Source organism: Scatophagus argus, chromosome 19 (assembly GCF_020382885.2).
Source record: "Scatophagus argus isolate fScaArg1 chromosome 19, fScaArg1.pri, whole genome shotgun sequence".
NCBI lineage: Eukaryota > Metazoa > Chordata > Actinopteri > Scatophagidae > Scatophagus > Scatophagus argus.
In genome coordinates this window covers 3,231,137-3,246,824 of record NC_058511.1, presented here as the reverse complement: position 1 = coordinate 3,246,824, position 15,688 = coordinate 3,231,137, and the positions used below count along the sequence as shown (strand labels likewise).

General features: G+C 41.6%; 1 protein-coding gene across 9 annotated transcripts in view; it reads right to left on the bottom strand.

Moving 5' to 3' along the window:
- The window catches only part of afdna (afadin, adherens junction formation factor a), a 91,601-nt gene that overhangs the window by 64,473 nt on the left and 11,440 nt on the right, over window positions 1-15,688 (bottom strand). For 6 of the 9 annotated variants that reach the window (XM_046372453.1, XM_046372455.1, XM_046372456.1 and 3 more), the window contains exons 2-5: window positions 1,994-2,189; window positions 1,672-1,784; window positions 1,118-1,275; window positions 722-882 (exon numbers count right to left, since the gene is read on the bottom strand). In XM_046372453.1, the coding sequence (XP_046228409.1) occupies window positions 722-882; window positions 1,118-1,275; window positions 1,672-1,784; window positions 1,994-2,189 (628 nt within the window). The remainder of the gene's footprint in view (window positions 1-721; window positions 883-1,117; window positions 1,276-1,671; window positions 1,785-1,993; window positions 2,190-15,688) is intronic. The other 3 variants (XM_046372454.1, XM_046372460.1, XM_046372461.1) reach the window with 1 other exon arrangement.

Below are 15,688 nucleotides of genomic sequence, written 5' to 3'. Positions count from 1 at the left end.
GAGTTTTTCAGCAAAAGCTGCAGTGGCAGCTGTGTTGATCTGTAAGTTTACCTACAATAACTTGTACAGTGGCATCAATCTTGTCCATGTTTGTCACCATGTTGCTGCTACTTTTCCATACTAAACTAGCTAATAATATAACTAAAGTTTATCCTTTAACTAACTATGGCTACCTGAGCAGATAGAAAGATGGCTTCTCTTCTGTAAATCCCACCTGCTCAGATCATATTGGTTTGTCAAACCCACTGGCCATCAGGATGCAGACTCATGTCGAGCTACTAGGCCATAAAGGTCCGACTGGTGGTCCTTAAAACAAATCCTCTGATCTCTGCAGAGATGATCTGGAGTTCTTGTAGAGAAGCCATCGAGCTCTTCACTACTGAACGGACTCAGACCCTCTTGCCTTGGTGCCGCATCTCAACAGACAGCAGTAGAAAAAGTCTTTGCGATTTAAAACTCCTTCTACTTCATCATAAGGAAACCCATTAAGCTCCTGGGTGTGTTTCTTCACACCCTTATGTGGACCCGCAGCAATGAACTACCTCAGAACAACTGTGAACTCACCGTCCTGGTTTTCTGTCTATTAACTATGGAAGCTATGGGACTGAACTATGCATGACTGGATGATGAGAAATAAGCTGGGTTTGGCAGGGTCTGGGAAACCTACGAAGGACTAGGAAACAAGATGTGTAGAATTCAACAGATCAAACAGTTTAAGTACCCGAGTCGGGCCTCCCATCACTGCTCATGAACTCCTGCATGCGTTTCTCCAGTTTCTGCTGGCGTCTCCTCTTCATCACCACCTCTGGGTTGGAGATTGTCCTGGTGAAACTGGTCTCCGGCATGTCCTTGTAAACCTCTGCTGCCAGACGACTGTTTTCCCTAAACCGCAAAATGAAGAAAACAAATGATGAGGGAGCAGAAACAATAAGCAGAGGAAAAAAATACAAACAGAGAAACAGAAAGGTCAAAGTTTAAATTACTGTTCTTTCCTCTCCTGGAGCCTTCTGTGCTTTTCTTGGCTTTAAAAAAAAAAAAAAAAAAGATCCTCTCCAAGGACTGAGAGGATGTAAGGGCAGGACAGTAAGATGGATGACTTTGAGTGTGTGTGAGTTACCCGTCCTCCCGGCTGAGCGCCTGCTCGTCTCCATCAGGGATTCGGGCGAACTCCTTCTCCCTCTTCTTTTCTTTCTTCTTCTCCTTCTTGGACAAAGTCCTCTTGAAGTTCTGGATCACTCCATCCTTCTCCTTCTCTGGCCCGTTACTCTGACTCTTCTAGTAAGAGGAAAAGAAGAGTGAGCACAGGCTGTTAAGGGACTATGAGAGTAACCTTGCTAAGTTTAGTTTTAAGTAGTTATTTGATGCAATCATGATTGACAGCTGATCACTGCTTGTGATTGGGTCGGACGGGTGTGTGGGCGGGAACTCAATCCTATTGTTCCGTCGCTAATCACTACTGCGCGAAACTTTGGCTCCGAGTGACGCTATCAGCACAAGATGGAAGCGCTCGTATCCGTGATATTTTTGTTTCATTTTTGTAAGGTGTAAGGAAGTTGAGACATCAGGTGGTAGATGACAAAATGAATGAATGGTTGGACATGTCAGCTCACTCGTAAACCGACTGGTTGGTGGTTAAATAGCTCAACAGACAACATTAAAAGAGCAGCTTACCTTGGGAAGGATGTCGTTCTCATTCTTCAGGACAAAGCGTCCCTCTCTGTCGTCTTTGTTCCAGTTCAGCTGAACAACAAGAGGCTTCTCGTCCAAGTCCAGCTGACGCTCTTCTAACACACACACACACACACACACACACACACACACACACACACACACACACAGTGGGAGAGACACCAGTTCATCTGAGAGTCAACTGTGTCAAATTATTTTTATGCCTCTCACTGAAACATTTGTTGAATAATTTAGATTATTTCGTCTTAGTTGCGCGGGTCAACATTCTCTCGTCTCCTTCTCATTGAAAGTCTAAGGGACTCACCGCCACTGACATGGACCTCATACAGGGAGTATTTAGGCGAGGAGAGCATCCTCATGTCTGGTCTGAATTTCTCGGCTAACGTCTCGATGACGTCCTGTGTTGTTGCTGTGCTGGACACTCTGATGCACTTGGTGGCAAAGTTACCGGCAACCCGGTCCTGGAAGTAGAACCGCATCACGCCATGGAACTCTAAGTCCTGTTCAAGAGACAGAGTAAGACTGTGAGTCCACAATCTGTTGATTATACAAATTGTTGAGGTGGGTGGTTTAACTGCACAAATATAAAGAAATATAGACTACATTCATTATGTTCAAGTTTACATGCAAACTGTAACACATCTACATCATCAAAGACATCATCAATGGGCATCAAAGAACACGGTTTATTTATTTCAAGTCAGCTTATTCAAAGGCTGCAGTAATTATCATTGCAGGACTGTCCAGTAAGGTGACAGTTCAGCAGCCTTGACTGTCTCAGGAGGATAGGAAGCACCACTGGCTGAGTCAGCAGGTTGTTCAGTCATTCACTGACCTGCCTGTCAAACCACATATCAATCCCTGCACACTGTAACTGACTTCAGGAACATCCTTTAATAATAAAAAGAGGCAGTGCTCTAAAATTTCCTAATCGGTCTAAGTAAACCTCTCTTAGTTAGTGCCAATGCAGGATGCAAAAGCAGCAGACTGACAAAGACACCCAAGGCTGTCTACACTGTATGTGGGTGTAGGTATTAGTTTGATATCTACATCTACATACTGACATTTCTATCTCCACCGAGTCTACTTCATAACAAGAATGTCTTAAAGCTCTACAAAACTAGTATGGAAGCAATCATAAGTAACACATTTCATTTCAACTGCTTTAAAAAGGTGTGAGAGCCATGCATAGTCTACATAGGAGCTTGATGCTTGACATTAAGAGGGAGTTTGTTTGTGCTATTTCTCTAATGTCAAAATGAACAGAGGACACCATTTCACTCAGCAAAAAAACAAATCCGCAGGACAGTAAAGGGGGTCCTGTACCAGTCCAGTCAAGTCAACCCGGATGCTTAACTATCACAGTAAAATGGGAGCAAACATGTAGCTAACTGCAGCACAATACCAGCCAGCACAAAACCACAATTTATAGCTCAGAAAGTTGGAATTAAATAAAGACAAGGGCAAGAAGACATTTTGGCTGTCCTGGAAAAAGGAGTTTAGTTGAGTGGCCACAAGTTTGAGAGCAAGACAAAGATTAAACATGACAGTTAACTTGGATCTTTTAACCCAGGTTATTTTGGCAATGCCCTGAAGGGATTTTAAAACTCTGAATATAACTGGTGAGTTTTCCTAAAGAGAATCACTGATATGTTCTTTTGACATTATATTCTATAAGGCTTCATTTCACAAAAGCACGCTCTTGTTCATGATGCTAGAGAAAGGATGCTGTGTCTTCAACAGTGGTGGCAGGAAAACCCTGCCTGTGGTGACTCTACAGCACAGGTAACTCACCTGTCTGGATGCCAACAAAGTACTTTTGAATTTCACAAAAAGAGACCTTGCCAGCATTTAAGAAGGGTAGACAACTGGCCGAACAACTTTCTAAAGAGACAGACTGAGCGTGTGTGTGGCCTACAGACAAGACTGATTTATCAATGTAGAAAGAAAGAGTAAGCAAAAACAGGGAAGGCAAAACTTTCCTGCCTCCATCTTTTTCTCACCCATTGCCCCCCTCCCCCCAAGGTTTGACAGAGACACAGTCAGGCAGAGTGGAAACACAGAGCATAGTTTCGATAGGCAAGGGTGTAGCCAGGAATGTGTGTTTCTGTGTGTGTGTGTGTTGTGATTTACTGCTGGAATGTGGGTCACTGAGGGTTGCCATTGTCAAGCCTGTGTAAGCGCACTGGTAACTGTTACTGTGGAGACACTAGTCCACTTGGGTTCAAACAAAGCCCAGCTAAGGGCCAGTCCAGGATAATTAACACAATGCCTGGTACAACCACAAGACGGAACGGACAAGTACAACCACATGTAGTTCAACTCCAGCAGCAGCCCTACTCCCCCATTCCTCCAGGACATGGTACAGTCCTAGTGACTCATGTCCCCAGGTCAGGGTCCATATCCACACCTCCATGTTGATGGCAATATGCACTTTTACACACATATATTTATATACCATGACCAGGTCCTAAAAGTCCACACTTGAATGCTGTGGCCCAGTCCAACTTTTCTTTATTTCTAAGCCATAGTCCCATGATAAACTTCAGAGTTACTGTAGCCATGAGAAGAAATAGTGGAGTGCATTTCCTGTAAGGCGTCTGTATAAAACTGTCAGCTAAATAAATGTTATGTTAACTGCATCTCTAAAATTTAGCTTTGTTTAAGCACATCGTCCTTAAAAGCGTACATTAGACTTGGTGAATGTATTATTTATTTATTTGTATGGCATTTTGCTCCCTACGCTCCAAACAACCACGAGCATGAGGACTCCACAGCACACTTGGATGAAAACCACACAGAGCAAACAAAATAACAAATGTGAATGGAGGGTGTGACGTGTCTCTAAAAGAAAAAGTAAAACAACTCACTGAATACACAGCACATATGCTGCTGGGTCTTACAAAACCCAGCAACTTTAGTCAGATTTTTTTTAAACTGACATTAGCTTTATTTCAAATCTGTAATTTAATTTAAGTACCATATCTACCTATCTATCTAAATGGGAAAATAGCACAGAATCTCTCACTAGAAAAAAAAACATGACAAAGGACAAATTCATTTGACCTTGTAGAACAAAACCTTGACTTCAAACTCCTCGTTTATAGCAGCTTGCATTTTTAAATCTTATTTGAGCGTGTCAGCTAAACACTCAAAATTGCAAAATGTAAAATGTGCGGGCAAAACAAGAACAAACTGTTCAGTTTATCCTTTTTGGCAGCTTTCACTCTAATAATCCTTAACAGCTTTTTTATTTCGAAACAGCACACGGGCTGGCAGGAAGCACTAATGCAGCAGTATGTCACCACACAACAGCTCAGATAAGACCTGCCACACACTGTCTGTCAAACACACACATCACAGAGTCACAGTCAAGACGAGGCACGGAGGTACAAGCTGAAGCTTAGAAAGTCTCAGCCACTGGACTACTTCTGTCACTGTGGGAATGTGTTTATATGATGGGTCGATGTGTAGTGTGTGTGTGTGCATACCTCTGCAAGTCAAGTCTGAGGCTAATTATCCCGTGTGTGTAGTTACTGTGTGTATATTAGAGCTGTATGGTAATGAGCAGGAGAGAGCATATGAGTGAAACCTGTGACTAAACTGTGTGTGAAATTGTGAGTATTTATGACCCACACACGCACACAAAGTAGGGCAAGACTGTAGATAGCTGTTATCAGTTAGATAAAACCTGATGAAAACCGGGTGGCAGAAAGTGTGTGTGTGTGTGTGTGTGTGTGTATTCAAGGTGGCGGGTGACACACTGTAGATATTAGTGGTAAAACGATTATCTATTTACCACTACTTATTGTCTAATATTGGTTTCAGTTATTTACTCTTCAACAGCGAACAGTACAAACTAATTCAGGACAGTCAGTAAATCATCAGGTGGGCTTAAATTAGGGATTTGCATGATTAGTCTGTCCAGTTGTAAGTCAAGTTAGTAGATATTAGTCACACCTTTTTAAAGCAGAAATTTAAGGGATCCTTAAAAAATAATAATAACGGGAAATATATAAATGTTTTATGAAAGTTTTAAACTATCAATATGAATACAGTGATTGAGCTTAAATCCAGTATTAGCTACAGAGAATTTCATATGAGGGAGGTCCCCTAGTTTAGCATTTGTAGCATTTCATGTCCCCCATTTTAGGTCAAATGCCAGACTCCCTTTAAGGAATGCCAGATATGAATCCATTTAATTCGTAATACTGCACACAAACAGTTCATCTGTAAGAGTGCATGTCAATGTGTGTGAGACTCTCTTTGAAGTGAGAAAGTGCAGAGAAAGCCTGCTGTGTAAGAGATAACCCTGACCCATCAGTCTTCCTGACTAACACCTCAGAGTCAAAGGTTCCTCAGGAGAGAGGTCGAAGGTCATGTCTGTGTTCATATGAGAAAGTGACTAAACTTCACTCTCTGGTTGTAAAAAACCAGAACCCACCTGGTGCCTGTCTCTCATATGTGTGTGTGTGTGTGTATTTTAGGGATATGGGAGGGGTGGATTAAATTTTAAGCAGACTGTAGTTTTCCTGCCTGTAAACCAGCAAATTCATTTCAGACTGGAATGAATGTGTTTCACTGCACGAATCAAAAAAAAGCACAATAAAAATCAAACTACTGAAATATTTACACTTTCACCATCGCCACCTCTTCCTGGGTTTTAACTGTGCAACATCGCACCTCTTAAAGGAATGATCATTAGCATTCACCCGGCAAGAAACAGTCACATTAATCACTCGTGATAATGAACACACTGTAGTTACACTACTGGAATTACTTCAGTGGTCTTTCTTCTTATTGTCTGAAGAGGAAGAATGCATGGATTCAGAGTTACAAGAGAACAGTGCATTTGGTACACTTCTCGTCTTCATAAAAATAAAACTTTAAAACTCAAAGTTGTATGAAGTAACATCACACTATGAGGCTACAGTTCTATATATGCATGCATGTTTACTGTATATAAGAATGGGGAATATGGCTACACACTGAGAGAGAATATCTGAACTATCAGATTTTTAAAAATAATTTATACAACAACATCAGTCCCTTCAGCAGCTTTGGTTACATAGACTCTAACTATCTGATCTGTCAGGTACTTAACTGGATAAACCAAAGAAAAATAGTCCTGTCTGTTTTTTGTTATTTTATTGGCTTGAAATTCAAGTGGCATAAGACTGACATAGTGGTTAAAAGTAAATGTCACAATAAAATGTTACATGTACTGTCATAGAAGATTTTAATCATTATCTCTAAACTGTGCATTATACAGTGTCTCTTTAGATTTACTTCAGCTTTATCTTTGTCCAGTGCAGAGATCCAGAAAGGCTGGGACAAACATAAAGACCACTGGAAGTTGCTTGCTTGCAGAAAGAGAGAATATTTATTGAGTCTTCAGGTGTGGGGACAAGACAAATAAAATGCTGCCCAAGGAGAAGCACAGAGCTCAGAACACTTGTCAGCATTTCATGTCACAGCCAACCTAATGTTTGTCTTTTGTTCTGTATGCATCTTTGGAGATGCATCCTCATCACAAGCTTTAAGACATACTTTCATTTGTTGCAAGCAAAGGGTTGTGTTGTTGTCCTAGTTGATATTTATGACTGTTCCCCAGGTGATCTCAAAATGCAGAGGTAAACTCTGCTGCTGAATATCTCCCAGACTGTGCGCAGCGTTGCATCAAACAGAAACGGGGGTGGAAACAACTAAAGTCTGCTCATTTACAAGCTTAATTTGACCTTAATATAATCAGTTTCATGATAAAAACCCTGCCGGTAAGGAGCACTTCATCACATACCGTCATCATCTCACAGTTATCACCATCTCCACACTCTGCATGGCTCACTCACTTTTATCAATCTCCCACATCTCCTTTTCAGTCTCCAACTTACAAGCACAAGCACAACAGCGAGCCTCCAAAGCCATTTTTAAACCCATGCTACATACACACAGCTTGGTTATATTTGTGCGTGTGTGAGGGAAAGTGGGCGAGTGGTGGGTAGGGGGTTATCAGGTGTTCAGGAAACTAACCAGAGCTCTATTTCCAAGCACGTAAACCACTTTTAGCCTTCAGTATGACGCTTCTGTGCTGAGACTGAACGCAGCTGCGTGTCTGAGAGAATTCTGGTGCAAAAGTAAGGATAAGGTTCAAGGGTGTACACCATTCACAACTGGGCTGGACAGCAGCTCAATAGCCCTGTTTACTACTATCCATACTGCAAATCAAAGACAAATCAAAGTATGTTGGTTAAACTTAAGGCACTCTGTTAAAGTGAAAAATAAGTTGTGCATCTGCCCAGTTTCTTAGCCAATACTGCACCCTTCCACCAAGTTTCATAGAAATCAGACCAGCAGTCCTCCCACAATGTTGCTGACAAAGAGAGGAATCAACAAACTGGACTGTATGGACTGTAACATGACCTCCTTGTGGAGGTAACAATAGTGTATATCTGCTCTTGTAGAGAGGAAAAGCACAGTAATCATAATGTCCCTGAAATACCAGAACTATGTAGCTCTGACAAACACATCAAGTCAACATTCAGGTTTCAGTATAAAGATTTACAGGAAATGAGGGGAGAGAGACGTGTAGTTAAGATTCCCAGCTGATATAAAACCATGGACAGTCAAACAGAGCGCAACTTAAAATGCAACCTAATTAGACCCTGAAGTCACCAGCGTGTCTTACTGGCCGTCGCAACTGTCCAGTGTCAACAGGTGACCACACAGTGAGTTTCCATATGGACAACCTTTTGGCACTTTTCGCTCACCCTGATTGGACTTTCTGAATCTAGGTTGCTTTTTCTCTTTTCAGCAGGACATTGGAAGTACAGCTCATCACTATGTGCAAATGAGGCACTGCAGCCCAGTTGTTGTGGGCAACATGTGTACTACTTTGGCTAGCTTGAAGCTAAGCTGCTGTTTTACTCGATTCCAAAAACCGCAACTCTATTTCCCACCATTAAGTGTAAATAACCAATGTTTATTTGTTTACCGACATCGTGGTTTCTCTTGCACTAATACTGCAGTCTTGTTGAATTAAAGACCAACAGTGGCAAACCAAAAAGAAAAGCTTTAACTCTCGTTTCCTCTCCATGAAGACACCGAACAGAAAATTGGGATTGTTTTTGGCATTGGAAAGATGAGTTTAAAGAGAAGGGAGGAGAAGAGATTTTTGGATGATGGCTGTTTGAAAACGAGAATAGATTCCAGCTGCTGTGCGTCATCTTAGTCTCCTACATACACACACACGCGCGCGCGCACACACACACACACACACACACACGAACGAACGAACATGAGCCTCATAAAATGAACCGAGTTCCTGAGTCAATATTGTTGCAGCCCCACCTGCAGTAACACGGGGGGGGATTCCTCCCTAAGCCTGTGTCTAAGGTCAGCTGGACTGAGGTTTTTAACTCAGATGTGGAGAGGGGAAACTCATCCCACATCAGATCCCAACAGAGATGTTTCAAAGACATCAGACACACCGACAAACAGAGAGAGAAAAAAAAAAAAACAAGAGAGGAAGAGGACAGAAAATTCAATCACATGAAGTAGGAGGATTACTTTCCCATTGCTTTCTCTGCTGCTTGTAGCTGCAGATGCATCACCAGAACGTCCACGTCCAAGGGCTGCTGACTGTGCCTCAAGCAAAACACAAGGTTGAAAATATAAGCTATAGAAAAGTCATTAAATGCCGCTCCAGCTACTGCTTTATAAAATACCCATTTCAGACTACAAGAATTGTACTTGTGGTAAATTTTTAAGAGGTTGTAAGGAAGCAGTTTGTAGCGTAGTAACTTCTTTCAGCTAAGGACAAACATGCTGCGCGAAAAATCAATTACTGTGTGGTGAAGTTATGGGGTCTCCATTAATCAGTTTCAAGGTATTTGATGCAAATGCTGACCTGGAATTTTAACAAGACTGTTTTCAAAGTTGCCAATGGTCTCGGTTTATATTTATACTTTAGTAGGAGCAGCAGCAGCTGCATCTGTATTTTTAACAGGAGCTTCTTCACCAGTCTAAACAAACAAAATATATGATTTTTTCTAATGAATCAGCTAAAATCACAATAAATATTGTTTCTTTGTCAATTCTCTGTCCATTCCAGTTTTTGAAGTTCCTTCTAGGTCTGTTTCAACAACTACTTTTGTATTTGACCTAGAAATAATTGCACTGAACATTATTGTTATTTTAACACAATTTTATGCCATCATATAATGATAATAGTATAATTATGTAAGTACCCACTTTCAAAGAGTAATGAACTATTTAACTATTGATAATTTTGAAAAATGAACTTGAAAAAAGCATGCAAGCAAAACAAAAGAATAAAATAAAATGTACTGTATTAACAAAAACTGCACTTAAATATGTTCGTACAGAGGTATAGTCACACAGTTAAGGAATTTTTTCTGTAATGATGTCCCACTGCTGTCAAGTCATCTTAAAATGCCGAATGAAAGTTTATATCGAATATTGAGGACAGTATCAATGACTGTTGTTTCACAGAATTTCCTGCAAAACAAAACCAACCTGAACCACGAGGACGGACAAAAGGAGGCAGCCGAGTCCGGCTGGACTGACTGAATGAAAAGACTACACGCACACATTTCCTCTGTGGCTGCAAAGAAAAGCCTCTTTGTTTCAGGTGAGTTTCTGCTTCAGTATCGAGCCGTCCGGCCTCCCCTCCCCCCCCGGCCACCTAACTCACCCTGTCATCCAGACAGAGTGAGGCATTGTGGGAAGGTATGGTATAAATCGTCTGTGCTTGGTGGTGACGCCTAACCACAAATCAGACCTGCTCACTGCCTCGATGCTTCCATGAGCAGCCCACAAGGATCAAGGCTGGCAGATAACTGCATGGCCAGTGGAAGGAAATCACTGTGTGCAAGTGGGTGTGCATGTGTGAGGTAATTGCCCACCACAAGGCCGTTAAGGGCTAATGAGTTTGTCTTACACACATACCCTGACAGACACAACAGTAAACATATGACAGCTGATGTACAGCTGACATACTGTGGTTGTTTCACTACTGAAAAAGCCATCTTATTAATCACATCTCATCTTCTGCAGGCATGACCATCTTAAAACAGCCAAAATATTTTAAATATGTGCTGTATTTACCCACAATAAGGTGAAAAAATACTTCAAAACATATTTTATACCATAAGATATGAACTCTCCACAGGAACAAATGCATCAATCCAAGAGCAAGGGATGTCGGGTTGGGGACAAACTACATCTTTACTGTCAAACTACTGATGGGGACTTGTCTGTCTATCCATCTTTGGGCTATGACTGGACAAAACACATAAAACACTGTGAATAGGTGTAATAATAGAGGCCCAGGCTTTTGTTCTCCAGTGACCATCACTGGTTCAGCTCGAAGTTAAGACACAAACATAACACAGTGTCTTTCTGCTATTCCAAAATGTGCTTGTACCTTTGTTCCCAGGATCTGGCCTTACATAAAAAAAATGCTCAGACAAGTTCTAGCATGATGAAAACGTGGCAGTTTGATTGCTTGGGTGCCAAATAGGTAAGTGTAATTAATCACCCCCTTCATCTGTTCAAAACACTTTGACTTTCATTGATAACTGCTTAACACCAGTGAAAAATATACCAAACTAGAAACTGTTAAATTAGTAAAAGAAGAAAGTCTGTGTTGTGCTGGACTTGTGCAATATGAGGAAAATCTGCGATGATGTGCAACAGCACTGTTCAGTACTGCAATGACAATATGAATTCCAATAAATAAATATTGAAGTGTGAAAAGTAGCAGTAACACAGTTCCTATGACTTTCGTCTTTAATAGGTACGGTGACAACGCAGACTCCAAACCCTGAATAGTCTATGTCTCTAATATAAACCTAACTCAAATTCAGACAAGATTTTTTCTCTATTTGAGATTTCACAATATTTCATTTCCTTTTGGTTGGTCAAATCTAAATATCTTGAATGGAGGCCATTTTAAAATGAAAGTCAAAAATATCAGCACAGGTATCAGTTGTATCAGCCGTGACAAAGTCCTATCAGTCTAACTCCAGTGGAAACGCTCACAGCGAGAGAGTCAGAAAATAACTGGATAATGAGAGGAAGCATTCACTTCTGCTCCATTTACTGATGTTTTCGCTCTCATTCTCAGTAACTATAAAAGAAAAAAGAGAGAGAGAGAGAATAGAGACTTCAGAGAATGCCAGAAAGGTCACACATGCTTCTGGGCGTGTGTGTGTACGTACAAGAAAGATCAATAACAGTCTGCAGAGGTTTACAGGGAGGCAACTTGTGATCAGGTCTACGCAGTTACACAAACATGCGTGAACACAAGAACGTGAGCACAAGCGTGACCTTACCAGGCATTTTTGGAGGTGCCAACGTGCAGAGAATACAGAGACGCTCTTAGGAATTCAGTGCGCACACATACTAGCACGCGCACACACATACACACAAACACACTCGGGATGAGGCGTTCAATTATGCAGGTCCGCCCACATCTCTCTCCCTCAGCCTTGGAGTGACTTTGGTGCAAAAAAGGTCGGGGGGGGGGGGGGCGGTAATGACAAACTATCAGGCTGACCAACAGACCAAAACAATCCACAGTCTAACAGTAAACCCAGCAGACAAACTAACTGAGGCACACAGGCAGGATGTCTGCAGGTCCAAAAGAAGTCTTAGTAAGTCTCTCTTTTGACTACCTACTGTATATCCAAGGCCTCAACAGTAATTAACTGCTGTGTAATGTAGCCTTTAAAGCCCTGTGCACATGGGACTAGTATTATCTTGGGCCCTCTTAAGATTTTTAATATCCATAGAGGTCCTCTGTGTGCTTCATCCTGCATGAATCTGCCATGTCGGTTATCTGGAAAGTAAAACTTCAACCACAAATTAGCTCAAAGTTAAAGGTAAACTGATTTTTTTTTCCTGAGGATTTGTTAATGTTTGTTGGGGCTTTTCTCTCTATGAGGCTAAGTTATAAGGGGCTGCCATGATAAATTGTTAACTGCAGGGCTTATGGTATATTGATTACAAATTCTGGAGAAAAATTTAGCTAAACATCTTGAAAACTAATTAGGAGAGGGTGTAACATTTAATCAGTGAACTGGACTGATACAGATTTTGGTGTTTAGAAAACTGTCTCAACTCAGGGTCGACTTAATCACTTTGGCCAGACTTTCTCCTCGTATCTTATACTCTTATTCAACAAACAAAGTTTGCTCAGCTGTCATGGAATTGCAAACGTTTAAAATGTCCACTATTTTAGGAGACTTCTGTCCAAACCAAACTATAAAGCTCATAATTGTAGATTATCGCACTTAAAATTTAAAAGAACTGTTTCAAAACAACTACTTGGCACACTCTGCCAGAGTCTCTCGCACCAATGGCTGCAGGTCCACTTCCACACAGGGCTGCCTCTCCCGTGTACAGTAACCACCGGTGCAATCCAACACTAACAAGCTACTGAGAGCTGCTATGGCAACCACCTCACCGCTGGGTGTCATGTTGCCATGGCGCTGGTATGTTGGTCATGCCCAGTTCTCAGGTGTCAGATGGACAAACAAAGAAAGAAGGCAGCAAAATATGCTACTGCAACAATACTGGTCAGAGTGTAACAAAAATCCCCAGTTGATCAGAAACAGGGCCTTCATCGGCCCAAAATAAACCTTATTCCAAATAAGAGCAAACTTCTGAAAGCATAAAGACACTTTTTCAGTTCTTGACATAAAAACTGGAAATCCCCACTAATACTGGAAAATATTTCAAACAGCATCTCAGGGATAGAAGCTAATTAACCCTGGCAGACTGCAATGTCACTTCTCCTCCTCCTCCTCCTCATCCTCACTGATATCCCATCTTTCAACTCCTGGTCTTGCTCCTTCCTGTTTCCAGACTTTACTTTACATCATCTACTATGAAGTCTGAGTTACAGTTAGCATATTGTTTTTTTAAGGCTGCAAATTAAGAAATGAACAGCTGTTTCAAGTCTGATTATGGCACACAGGGCATTTCAAATGAGAGGAAAAAAAGATCTCAATTTATTCCAACCCATTTGTCCTTTGTGTCAACACAATCTGTAATGGGGATATTCCCTGCTGGGGTCATACAAGATCAGGAGGTCAGTCTTACAGGGTTTTTGCTATCAATAACAACATAAAGTATGACAGCCAAGAATACGGCTTAGAGCAGCAAAGTAACAGACAAGAAAACAACCGACAAAAAGACCTATTTTAACAGCGGTGACATTTAACAGTTCTAATTATTATTTCCTAATAATCTATGAATTATTTTGTCCAAAATGTCAGAAAAATCTGGTGATTGGCCATCCACTGTCAATCCCATAACATCTTGGGTTAAGTCTGGCAACCAATCAGAGGCTGTGCTCCTGACTGGGCATGTGAGACAGCTCTGATCTCCAAATGCATTGCTGCGCACTGGAATAACATGAGACTGACACCACAAAAAAAAAAAAAACTGCGATGATGATAGGAACGAATTCGACCCTGCAGGAGAGTCACATGACTGTGGTAGTGTGGTCATGCAGTTATCATCACAGCCCTAAATGTCACCAGACCTAGAAAATATTCTACAAATGTTGTACTATTATATGTGACAAACATGGCTCTCCAAAACTTCCACAGCATTTTATCACAGAGATTAAATAGATGTTTTTACAGGGTCTGAAAATGTATCTGCTATGATTCAAGAACTTGCAATAATGGTTGAACTTTTGCAACACACCAAAAAGATGATCTACTGGTCTTAAAACCTGACTGTCATCATAATGTCTGGAGCAGGCTTCTAACTGACACTCAAAGAGCCTCGAAACGTCTTGATGAAAGTTGCAGATCCCGAAACTGGTGCAACTGATGCCGCAAGTATCCAAATTAGCAGATGACATCATCTGTCCTTGACCAAAAACCCAGCTGAAAGTAGGAGAAGCCCTGGTCTGAGCTTAATTTCCACATGTGCAGGATTTACTGCACCGGGACATTCCAGCAGTCCGTCTCAGAAAAGTTTCAAATACTTTCCGTCGGTTGGCTAAATTGCCTGGTATCAACAGCATTCTGTGGTGAACTGTGCCACTGACAACACTGAAGGATAATGGAGTGCATTTGCCATCAGACGATGCCTCCTTGGACAAACAACTGGCCGGGAACGGTAGTTTGGACTGCAGTCTCTCCCAGTCTACACACACACACACTACATAACATAATAGCAAAGCAAAGCTGACAGACCACCTGGCCTCAAGGTGCTTATCAGCACAAAACCAAGAAGCAAGTTACAGACTCATTATTTTTCTTTCTTTCTCTTCCCTGAGAAAGATTTACACCAAACCCTGAACTCTCAGGTAAACACACACAGACTGGGCTTACGTCAGCCATGTCAGTCCCAGTCGCACATTAAATCTGCACTGCTGGGTGTTTGTGAGAGTAAATGTGTGTGTGTGTGTGTGTCAAAGCCATTCTCATGAAACTGGCTGGACAGCTAAGATCAACAAATATGAATGGGTGGAGCAGTGCGGAGGGAAGTCCCCAGCCCGCTGAGGTCTCCACACAGTATTATTGTATTTTTCGGTTCAAATTCTCCACCAGACCCGAGCATGCGGGTGGGGCTGAGCTGAGGACAGGGCGAGGACCGCGAGGTGCAGCTCCACTGGGGGCCCTTTTAACAATGAGCAGATGAGAGGAGTGGAGGCTCTTTGACGGAGTTGATATGTAAGTTTAGGCTGCAGCACCTGCATGTGACTGCTGGCTGCTCGTCTTTCGCTGAGCAGTGACAGCATCTCAAAAATATGTTGTAGACTGTTTTGCTGCCGGAAAGTAAGTGAAAGCTAGGATTCTTTCCTTCATTGGCTGCTCACTTTTGTACTACTGAATGAGGCCAGCATTCAGCTTCACCGTTTTACTAACATGGGAATAAAATGAGATGAGCTTTCAATTAACCGGAAATATTTACATTCAGACTGTATAAGTAAGAAGCACGTCATTATAGTTAACCA